This window comes from Littorina saxatilis, linkage group LG14, assembly GCF_037325665.1.
Source record: "Littorina saxatilis isolate snail1 linkage group LG14, US_GU_Lsax_2.0, whole genome shotgun sequence".
Lineage (NCBI taxonomy): Eukaryota > Metazoa > Mollusca > Gastropoda > Littorinimorpha > Littorinidae > Littorina > Littorina saxatilis.
Window position 1 is genome coordinate 29697807 of NC_090258.1, and position 12409 is coordinate 29710215.

General features: G+C 41.6%; 1 protein-coding gene across 1 annotated transcript in view; it reads left to right on the top strand.

The window, feature by feature from the left end:
• Positions 1 to 7935, top strand: part of LOC138947528 (homeobox protein GBX-2-like) — a 23422-nt gene extending 15487 nt beyond the window's left edge. The window contains exon 3 of the mRNA XM_070319019.1: positions 6826 to 7935. Within this exon, the coding sequence (XP_070175120.1) occupies positions 6826 to 7415 (590 nt within the window). The 3' untranslated portion in view covers positions 7416 to 7935. The remainder of the gene's footprint in view (positions 1 to 6825) is intronic.
• The last annotated feature ends 4474 nt before the right edge of the window (positions 7936 to 12409 follow it).

Here is a 12409-nt window from a genome sequence, read left to right on the forward strand (position 1 = left end):
TTGTCTCTCTATCTATCTCTCTCTCGTATGTCTGACGGTCTGTCTTTGTCTCTCGCTCTCCTTCCGTTTCCGCCCCTACCCCTTCTCTTTTCTTAAACCTTGTTAAAGTGTTCTTTTATGCACTGAAAATGTCTGAACTGAGAATCTTCACGAATGTTTATCACTGACTCGACCGTCTCAACTCGACCACGGCTTATAAATCTGTAAAAACACCTGCATGATGCACGCGAATTGTTATCGTTTTAAACATGCAGTGATAAAGCCAAATCTAAGGCTGGATTTTTTTTTTAGATAAATACTAGCGGCAATCACACACTAAAGCCCCCGTCAGACACAACGCTTTGCCCCCGTCACACGGGACGATTTGCTTGTAAGATGCGATAGAGTTACGAGTCACTCGCAAGCGAGTCTCTCGATCGTAGCTTCGAGCGATGTAACTTGCTCTATTTCTGCGAGTCAATTGCAGGTGGGGACCAATCATAACGCGCCGTTGCGGCTTTTACGCCTGACTTGAAAAAAATGGCTTCAGCTTTTTGTGAACGACCCTACCCTACCCCGCCCCGTCCCTCCACTCCCCTACCCCATCGTCTTTTAGATGTGATTCATTCATTTGTTTATCTGTCTAGATGTTTTTTTGGTTTGTCAGTTGGTTAGTTAGATATATAATTAATTAAATAATTATTTCATTTGTACACCTTGTTTTGTCGGTATGGCCAACCCCACCCCACCTCTCTCTCCCTGTAAAATAAAGTTCCCCCATCATCATGATCATCATGATCATCATCATCTCTCAATCTTTCTGTCCGTCTGTCTGTAAATATAATCTCTCTCTCTCTCTCTCTCTCTCTCTCTCTCTCTCTCTCTCTCTCTCTCTCTCTCTTTCTCTCTCTCTCTCTCTCTCTCTCTTTCTTTCTCTCTCTGAGTCTCTCTCTCTCTCTTTCTCTCTCTCTCTCTCTCTCTCTCTCTCTCTCTCTCTCTCTCTCTCTCTCTCTCTCCGTGCCCCTCCACGAACACATAATTATATCCATCAGCACTTTTGAGCTAGCATCTGTTACTTATTTTCGCCTTGAAAAATTGCCCGTTCAGCAAAAAAGCACAGTCATAACAAAATATTTTTTTTGTTTTTGTTTTAAATGGAGAGAAAATTTGACATCCTTCGCTCATTTGTCATGTAATCCTTCTACCGCAAGCCACTGACCTGTTATTTTAGCACGTGCAGTTAAAAGGTTAATAGTTCAAGGTCAACGTAGGTCAAGGTCGCAAGCGTCAACATGCAGCGTGACACTAACAGTCTTACTCGTCACCATGCAATGTGACAATATTATGCGAAGTGAGGGGTTATAGGTCACATGCATAGTTGCGAGAGAATGAGATGTCAGAGAAAGGTGTTGTGCTGGTTTTGTTGACTTTGTATAAATGGTTTTTTGTTTTTTTTAGCGACAAGAGGAAATCAGCTGTGGTTATTGTTTTAGATTGTGTGTTTGTTCATTTAGTAGAATTGCAGCGGTTTTGTTTCTAAGGTGTTGTAACTTTTGTGTGTGCATACACTGGTATGCGGTGCTGGAAAATGTTAAAGGCACAGTGCAGCTCACAGCCTTCGTTTTGCGTTTTTGTTGCAGCTGAGTGCATTTACAGTTCAAAAATCCTCCTATGGTAGTAAAACAAACCCAAAACTACCCAACGACGACATCTGTGAAGCTCGACAGTTTCTTGTTCACGCGAGTGCATAAATTAACCTAGTTATTACGTGGTGTTTGGTCGGAGTTCGATTCAACTGAGTGATTCCGGCCTCCATTTTGTTTTACACAAACTCATGATGACGTCTGACATAGTTTGCTTAGTGACGTGTCTTTTTGTGCATGATGTGGTGATCTACCTGATCTAAATTTAGATCCAAAAATAGGTCAAGACCAGCCGGGTCCGAGTACGAAATTAATTCGTAAAAAAATCGCAGTTCTTGACTCTTTGGGTGCAAGTCAATGAAACTTGGTAGTTCTTCTAACGGATAGCTGCCTGAGGTATGACTAAAAGCCCCAGGGGCTCCGTGCACCTGGATTTGACAAGTTCAGTACCTTTAAAGGCCTACTCCGCCTTGTGTGAAAACAAGTTCTTCTCACACAAGTTTTTTTTTCTCATAAGTTTTTAATAAGGTGTTGTGGCTCCATGGGGCTAAGAAAACACACAGCAACAAAATTAATCCAGTATTAATCACGGGTACAGATAATTATATACTAATCACAAATCGTAACAATTAGAAATGTCATGCAACATCCATACAAAATACCTTTCAATCCTAAACTAACGACGGTCTCAGATATAATATGGCCAAGCTAGCTTTAACATGAGATAAGACAATCCCTCCACTTGGTCACATACCAGAAATCAACACCCGGACTGCTTGCTAGGGTTATTTTGATATTTTTAAGAATTAATATCTGAAAAAAAGGCACCACAAAAAATACCACTATGCATGCACAAAGAGCACCGAAGTTGTGCATTTTTGGTATGTGACCAAATGGAGACATGACCTTATCCAAAGTGAAAACCTGTCCAGATCTGAGACGGTGAGGCAAACAGTTACTGCTTTAACGAGTCGGAGTGGGTCTTTAAGCAATGTTGTTGTTGTTGTTGTTGTTGTTGTTGTTGTTGTTGTTGTTGCATTAAACACGCACATGTTTCCGACACACCCCTCGCTAGTGATTGGTCCCTCCATTGTTTGTCTGCCGTTTTGCAAGAAAAGGTCACTCTCCCACAACACATACAAACCTGACGAAGTTATTTTCGGAATTCGTCTATTGGAAGTGATGGTTTGAAAAAGAAAGTCCATTTTAAAATTTGATATGACAACAATTAGCAGGTGTCAAGAGACAGGTATGGGCCTGGGATAGGAATGGAAACGCTTGTATTGGGCGTGCCCCCTTTTTCTAAAGCCCTTCGAAGCTGAGAAATTCCCATGATTAGAACATAACAAAATATAAGCTATTTCACGTGTTTTCGATCGACCAAAAAAGCGTATTTATTACACATGCCACACCCCTGAAAAAAGCACAGTCCAAAACGATGTTTATGATAACTTGTTCACCCGGCAACCCTTGATAAAATTCCACTGCATGGAATGTCGTCAATTTTGTTGTTGTTGTGTGCTGCTTTAAAGACATACGATGCATAATGGTTGCATTAGCTCATGCAAGTAAATTTTTGACGCAAGTCATATGTCATTCAACGGCTAATTTCTGCTCGAGATGTGGACTTAAATGACAAGCCATTCTGCCTTTTCATCGCGGATTAACTTTTGCCTGGTTGGACTAACTCGTTTCAGAGTGCTTATTGACAATGCGCAAAAAGGCGCGAGCTTGCTTTTGCATGGAGGGAAATTCTTGAATAGGGAGCTGTTTTTTTGTGGGAGTGACTGCCGTGCTCGATCTTAAGTTCATGTGAAAAGTGTTTTCGTTCACGCATATATGGAACGCATTGAGTTGGCCGTGAATGTGCAAACAAAATGGTAGTGCCATAAAAATCAGCAATGCATTTTTATTTATGCGTTAATGATTATTTTCGAACCTAGCAAAATGATTCTAAAAATGAAATTATTTGGCTGACTGAAGTCAAATCTTTAAAAGTTTCTGGTTGACTTAGTTGCATTTACTGGGAGTTACCTTAGAATTCGTTTGTAATACGCAGAATTGAACTATGCTGAATATAACAAATAGTTAAAACACCTATGAACAACTCAGCCTTGGAAATAAGGGTCTCTTTGAGGACTGCCTTTCCCCTCTGCATTTCAAAGCTATTGAAAAAGGCTGTATGTTCAGTGCACCCTAATTGAGACACATGTTCACACACATGTCTTATTGAAGTTATTCAAGCATGGTCCTTGACGTCACTGACCGGCACGGTTGGCCTAGTGGTAAGGCGTCCGCCCCGTGATCGGGAGGTCGTGGGTTCGAACCCCGGCCGGGTCATACCTAAGACTTTAAAATTGGCAATCTAGTGGCTGCTCCGCCTGGCGTCTGGCATTATGGGGTTAGTGCTAGGACTGGTTGGTCCGGTGTCAGAATAATGTGACTGGGTGAGACATGAAGCCTGTGCTGCGACTTCTGTCTTGTGTGTGGCGCACGTTATATGTCAAAGCAGCACCGCCCTGATATGGCCCTTCGTGGTCGGCTGGGCGTTAATCAAACAAACAAACAAACAAACAAAATTGACGTCACTATCGGATATGTATCCAGATACTCTAGTGATTGTAAGGCGTTTTTAGGCGGTTACATGTATACCTTTGGATCTGTTTTCATGCATCGGTAACCGAGACCGACGCCCTGCCCTATCACAGAAGTTTAATCTTAATTCTGAATAACAAGTCAAATCAACCAGTGAAATTGTTGATACCCATCCGCCTACGCCTGAATGACAAATCAATATTTTGTAACGCGCAATACATTTCCCCTCGACTCCCCGTCTCCTTTAATCTCTCTCTCTCTCTCTCTCTCTCTCTCTCTCTCTCTCTCTCTCTCTCTCTCTCTCTCTCTCTCTCTCTCTCTCTCTCTCTCTCTCTCTCTCTCTCTCTCTCTCTCATTCTCTCTCTCTCTCTGTCACCCACCCCCTCCTTTATCTAAAAGCTAGAATCGCAAATGAAATATCATTAATTCACACATCGTTTCACATCAAAATCAATTACAACACACCGACAGGAAATGCGCTGCAAACCAATTAAATGAGTCCCCTCTGAGCCTCCGAACATCTGCGCAAAATGATCTACATCCGTTTAAACAGAGACATTTCGTTGACAAAAATGACCGACGCCCAACAGAGCACAGAGATTCAATGACCCATAAAACAGCGGCAACTTCTGACCGGGAGTTACCCGAACTCCCATAAAAGTGAAGTAACGATTATAAATTAAGCCATTCTCGCGAATTGCGAGAGCGAGAAGAGATCGCATTGTGTCGTAAACGTTTGCTGGTCGATTATATGATTTTGAAATGAAGTGTTGTGAAAACTTGACCGAAATTACTTTTGATGTTATTGACCCAAGTATGTAAGATGATTTTACCGAATAGTTCCATGGTGAAGGTTTAAAACTTAGTGTATTTTCTCTGTCATTTTTTTTTTTTTTTTTTGGGGGGGGGGGGGGGGGGGGGGGTTGTTTCTTTTTTCTTTTCTGCAACGAACAGATTTTTTTGCCTCATTTCTTAATGCTGTTTTTTTCTGAGAGAGTAATCCTAACTCCCACAGAAGTGAAGTGACAAATAATTTATTGAGCTATTGTGTCAAATTGCACGAGCAATATAAGGGGTCGCACTGTGCATGTGCCATCTCCGTTTTGCTAGTCAGTTTAAGAGTTTTGCGATGAAGCGATGAAAAGTTAAATCGAAATTACTTTTGATGTCATTTATCAAAATGATGTTGACTTTCTGAATAGTTTACGGTCGAAGTCCTATCAATGACTAAAAGATGAATTAACCAGTGAAGACAACGAACAAATCAAAATAACCAAAGAATTGATTAAATCAAATTACTTATGCAATACATTTTTCGCCCACCACTCTTACAAAATCTGCATGGCTTTCTGGTGAATTTTTGTTTTGGTAAGTACACTGCTCTGGTAATGTTGAAAAATACATGTAAGTAGTTCTTCCTTTCGTTATTTATCAATAATTGTTATTTATTTATTTATTCATTCATTTATATTTATCTTTATTTGCTTACTTTCCTGCATTATGATTAACCCTCATTAAAAAATCTTGCGTTTGTTCGTGTTCTGTTTACCAATGTTCTCGTGATTGTTTTTACACCCCCGGTATAGGGGTGTGTATAGGATTCGGTCGATGTGTTTGTTTGTTTGTGTGTTTGTGTTCGCATATAGATCTCAAGAATGAACGGACCGATCGTCACCAAACTTGGTGAACAGGTTCTATACATTCCTGAGACGGTCCTTACAAAAATTGGGACCAGTCAAACACACGGTTAGGGAGTTATTGGTGGATTAAGATTCTACAAGGACTTATAGAGGGACATATTAATGGTCAAAGGGTAATAACCTTCTCAGTTGGTGGCAGTGAGAATGGTAAGGACGGGGGTGTTTTTCCTACCTCGGAGGAATTTCTTGTTCCTATTGCTTGTGTATGCTGTTCAGCATGTCCACACTGCGAAATATGTCACCTGCACGGGACTTTGCTCACTTTAATCTCACTTCCTTTTTCACGTTCAGCTTCTTGCGTGATTCATATCCCTATCTCTTCATTACATCAGAAGCACTTTACTTCTGTCTTGTCAAGCCTCACATTTATTGGGTGAAGTCTAATTCACGAAGCTGCCTCCACGAAGCTTTGGCTCTAAATTTTGTGTAAAACGACTTCAAGAAGTCTTTGTGAAGTCGACGTTGGGCTTATTCGAGGACCGCCTTAACTTCTTCTTCTTCTTCTTCTGCGTTCGTGGGCTGAAACTACCACGTACACTCGTGTTTTTTGCACGAGTGGAATTTTACGTGTATGACCGTTTTTTTACCCCGCCATTTAGGCAGCCATACGCCGTTTTCGGAGGAAGCATGCTGGGTATTTTCGTGTTTCTATAACCCACCGAACTCTGACATGGATTACAGGTTCTTTTTCGTGCGCACTTGGTCTTGTGCTTGCGTGTACACACGGGGGTGGGTGTTCGGACACCGAGGAGAGTCTGCACATAAAGTTGACTCGGAGAAATAAATATCTCGCCGAACGTGGGGACGAACTCACGCTGACAGCGGCCAACTGGATACAAATCCAGCGCTACCGACTGAGCTACATCCCCGCCCACCGCCTTAACAAAACGTTTTTTTTATACTTTCAGATTCCCAAGGCGTCGGTGACAATCACAACCAGAGAACAACAACAACAACAACAACAGCAACATCACTTCGGGACAGCACAGAAACTCTGGACAGCGACAGCTGCAGCGGTGCCGACAGCCCCGTCCAGTCCACGTTTTCCAACAGCAACAAGAGTCCCGCCTCTGACACGAACACTCTGCACAGGTCTTCCAGCCCTGAAGACTGCGGCGAGAAAGGTGGACTTGGAAATGGAGGAGGCGGTGGCAAAGCGAGAAGACGACGAACTGCGTTCACGAGCGAACAGCTTTTGGAACTGGAGAAGGAGTTTCACAGCAAGAAGTATCTGTCCTTGACAGAGCGATCTCAGATCGCTCACTCTCTTCGACTTTCTGAAGTCCAGGTGAAGATCTGGTTCCAGAATCGTCGAGCGAAATGGAAGAGGGTCAAGGCTGGGTTGGTGCACGCGAGATCAGGGCTTGGAGCTCCTTCCGGGTCAAACGGGGAGGCTACCAACAAGCCCAAGATCGTCGTACCCATTCCGGTTCACGTCAACCGTATTGCTATCCGAAGCCAGCACCAGCAGATGGAGAAAACGCCCCGACCCGTTTAGTGACAGATCATGCCAGTTTAGGAATGAGACTGAAACTCAAACCTGTATTCCGGTTAACATTACTGATAATCTGATCCGCTTTTCGAAGTTAGTAATCTTCCCGAGCTGGGAGTGGTCCCATGTCTGAAAGATATAGGGACAAAATTGTCAAGCTGATTGGGAGCTACATCAGGTTCGCTATTAGTTCCAAATTCAGCGACAATAGAAAGAAATGCTTTTTAACCAGACTGGGGCAAATAACAAAGGCAGACAATGTGTGCTCATATCCCCACCCGAAAAGCGAGTACAATTTGGAGACAATTTGTTGACAAAGCGAAGTTGTCAGATCATCATAGCAATAAACAAACAATTTGAAGACAATTACATTTGTTGACATGACTTCGCTATAGTGACACACAATAAAATGTTGCAATGTGAATTAATCGTCTTTACAACAAACAAACAATCCGGAGACAATTCGTTGACAGAACGTCGCCAAGTAGACACAAGATAAAATGTTGCAATGTGAAATTGGAGAAAATTTGTTGACATATGACTTCACTACGGTGAGACAAAATGAAATAATGCAATGTGAAATTATGAAATCGTCATCTTCAACAACAGATAAACAATCTGGAGACAGTTTGTTGACATGATTTCACCAATTTTACAAAATGACTTCGCTATGGTAACACAAGGTGGAATGTTGCAAAGTGAAATCGTCATCATAACAACAAACAAACGATCTGCAGACATTTTGTTGACACGACTTCGCTATAGTGACACAACTTGAAATGGGAAACTGTCGTCTTAACGACAAACAAACAATCACAATCATAATTGACATGACATCGCCAAAGCTACTCACGATGAACTATAATACAATGTGACATTGTCATCTTTAACAACAAACAAACAATCTGAAGACAATTTGTTGACATGAGTTCGCCAAGGTGATACAGACACAATGTCTTCCGAGCTTGTCTTCTTCAACACTGGCTGTGTTTGACCCCTGGGCATGCAGCGAAACAAACAACCATTACATTTTTCATTAATGAAGAAAATGGCTCTCACTGGGTCTCAGAAACAAACACTTACTTTTTTGTTTGTTTGGAAAACGACTTTCTGTAATTACGAACAATAATATGAACTGTGGATTATTTGCATTGTTGAAGAAAAACAAGCGCATGCGTTGAAGAAAAACTGCCACACCCATCTTGTTACTGGGACTCAGAAACAAACACTTGCATTTGTGTTTCTTTTGGAAATAACTCCCTGTAATTACGACCAATGTGAACTGTGGATTTGTTTGCATCGTCGAAGACAAAACAAGTGCATGTGTTGAGTTATTTCTGCCACACCCATCATGTTAAATAGTTGTGACACAAATCAGAACATAGAATATATTTAAGATGAAGAAGTGTTGACAAAGTGAAAAAGATTTATGGACATTTAAATCACTCAATTCTGCCAATTGAATTAAGGTGGGTCCCAACACGTGTGAAAAGTCTGGAATGTGTTGAATGAAAGCAATACTATGTGCAACAATGCATCGTGGTTCATTCTTCTAGGAGTACAGAAGTACTGAACTGGAAAAAATCCATAGAAAATGCGACAGTGTAAATCGACTATTTGCATAGCAAAACGTTTGTGCGCACGTGAAGTAATGGAGTTATACATTTCGCAAAAATAGATTAGACGCTTTGTTGATTACATTGTTTAACATTTAATATGGGGGCTTTCCTTCGGTTTTGTTTGTTTGTCCTTGTGTTTGTTTGTGTTTGTGTGACCTACATTGATTATGCAAGCTTATATACGAAATTGTAATAGAGAGAGAGAGAGAGAGAGAGAGAGAGTGTGTGTGTGTGTGTGTGTGTGTGTGTGTGTGTGTGTGTGTGTGTGTGTGTGTGTGTGTGTGTGTGTGTGTCTGAGTGAGACAGGGAGGGGGAATTAACTTGTGCATGTCCTTGTATATGTATGTGTTTGTCGCCATACAGCAATATTTTGTTCTCTCTCAGAAATAGCAAAATCTTCGTTGATGAACGCTTCAGGAAACTTTTGGTTTGTTCGCTTGTTGTTACTAACATTTCCCCAAATAAAGTTATACCAAGGACAATAAATTAAAGCATTTTCAAACTCACCGATTCAAACAGTTTAATGCAATCTTTAACAAGAGGCGAAGCCATCAAGGCTCACGTAAGAAATCGACAAACAGTAACACAAACTCAATCACTCCGTCACACATACACACACACACACACACACACACACACACACACACACACACACACACACACACACACACACACACACACAGAAAGACCATAGGTGAAACTGTGCAAGAAAGCGAGACACTAGATCTAGATCTGTCTGTCTGCATGTAGCCTACTTACAGGGACACGACTGCCAACAGAGTCTCGGCCCGCTCAAAATAATAATGACCGAGACTTTCAGTACTTCCTTCGCGTGACGTCTAACCCTCTTACGTCATAATGTGACGTCAATGTAATGTGACGTCTTCAAATGTTAGAGTTTCTACCACAGACATACCGATGGGTTAATAACCTGGGGAACGGGGCAAAAGGGGTAAAAAAAATGGTTACAGAAATGATATCGAATGGAAATGGTAAAGTGAATGTAGATCTAACAATTGCATCATGTTATACCTATGTACGCCTCTGCATAATGGAGAATTTTCAAGTTGAAAAACGGTAGAATTTAATGTGCCCTCACTGGCCAGCCATAGCTTGGGTGATTTGTTTACCATGGGAGACAACTACAACTTCGTTTTGCGCGAGCATTTGAAGCAGAACTCTGCACGTCAACAAATCTTTGGTAAGTAAAGTATTTCGTCTTTTTTGTGCGATTTATAGTTTGAATTAAAAAGTTGCCACTAAACACTTGCAATATCAATGAATATTTCCGAGGTTTTACTTTGTTATAGGACAAATAAACGATCGGAAGCGATTGGAAGCGATCGATTTGATACTGCAGCAGACGATGCTTTGACAGTCTGTAATACGCTGCAGTGTTCGCTCGAATATATGTTTTTAATTCCTTTTTTTGTCTTTTTCTTTATAAAAATGATCTAGTTGACTACTTTTCTTGGAATGCGCAAGAGGATGATAATCAGCAGTAGCTAAATATCTGTATTTTACTGTAAATAGGACCGAATTGTTTAAGCCGACCTTCACCTTCACGCCGGCGCTAATGTTTTTTTAGGTCACAAGTATGGCTCGCGAAACAGATCTAAAGCTGCTGAGACAGTGTTGTGTATAAAATAGATTCACCGGAAAAAAGACATTATTGTACTTCTCATGATCAAAAAATGAGGTAATTTAGCTACATGTATATTCTAACGTTGCCTTGTTGAGAACTGGGCGTGCGAGTCTGTGTGCGTGTGCGTTTGTGTGCGTTTGTGTGTGTGACGGTGCGTGCGTGTATGCAGTGTGAGTGTGAGTGTGTGTGTGTGTGTGTGTATGTGTGTGTGTGTGTGTGTGTGTGTGTGTGTGTGTGTGATTCCCTGCCAGATTAAATGTCTAAAGTGATATAACACAGAATGACTCATACTCAGTTTAATTTATTTTGCAGCTTTTGTTCCAATTACAAACCATGGCGCTGTGTGTTTTGTGTGGTGATCCGCTCAACCTTGGAGAGAAGACTGTTGTGCCAACAGACAGAGGAAGAGATCTATACCATAAACAAGGCTAGTCTGGAACGTGGTGATGCCGTTTGTCTATCAGAAGGTGAAGCAGTGCACGAGGTTTGTCGTCGCAATTACACGAATGCACGTAACATTCAGAGCGTTGTGAAGAAGAAAGCAGAAAAATAGAACGCTTTATCAAATCAGTCTAGCACAGAATTTGTGCTCACAGTAATAATGTTTTGACTTTGCTAAATGTTGCCTTTTTTGCGGCAAGGAAGCAAACCTTGACTCGCGCTCTCGTCCCAAAGTGTATCCAGTTAGGACACTTGACTTTGAACGCACAATTTTTCAAGTTTGTTCGCAGCGCTGTGATGAATGGGCAGACATTGTACGAAGCAGACTGGAGTTTGTATCAGATTTGCCAGCTGCTGATGCAGTCTACCATCAAAACTGTAGTCTTTGCTTTCGGAGCAGGAAAAGACCACTACAGTTTACTCAGTCGCATCAAGTCAACAAACAGGTGAAACTTGGTCGACCGAAAAATGAGAGGAAAGCTGAAGCGTTGGAGAAAGTTGCTACCTACCTGGTTCAAAATGAAAACGAACAGATAACAGTGAACGACCTGATTATCAAAATGAAGGAGTTTACAGATGATGCTTATAGCCACCCGACGATGAAACAAGAACTTCAAAATTATTTTGGTGAGCAGCTCATCGTCACGGAAGTCAACGGCAAGTCAAATGTCGTAACATTCAGGAAGACAGCCTCTTCAAGTCTTCATAACTTTTATGCAAAAAAGGTCAAAGATGAGGATGCACAGAAAGAGCTGATTCTCAAAACCGCTGCAGAACTGCTAAAGAATGACATAAGAGCAGTGCCGACATCCCGTGCAATGTACCCCAGTGATGATGACATTTCATCGCGTGGCGCCAAATTAGAGTTTGTTCCAAAGTCCTTACAGATTCTTCTTGAAAACATCTTCAGTGGAAAGGAAACCAGCGTGAAAGTCTCATCGATTGGACAGGCAATTATGCAGGCATCTCGCCCACGATTGTTGCTGTGTCCCCTGCAGATCGGACTAGCTGTGCAAATGCATCACTGTTTTGATTCAAAGTTTCTCATTGACACATTGTATTCTCTGGGATTCTGTTCATCGTACAAGGAGGTTCTGACCTATGAAATGAATGCTGCCGTTTCAGAAAACAACGTTGCGTTTCAAGTTGATGGCCATTTTACCCAATATATCGCAGACAACCTCGACCACAACACAGCAACACTTAACGGGTGCAACACATTTCATGGAATGGGAATGATCGCCACTGTCACTCCGACCATCGGGAAAACAGACAGGATCAGAAGAAGAACTGAC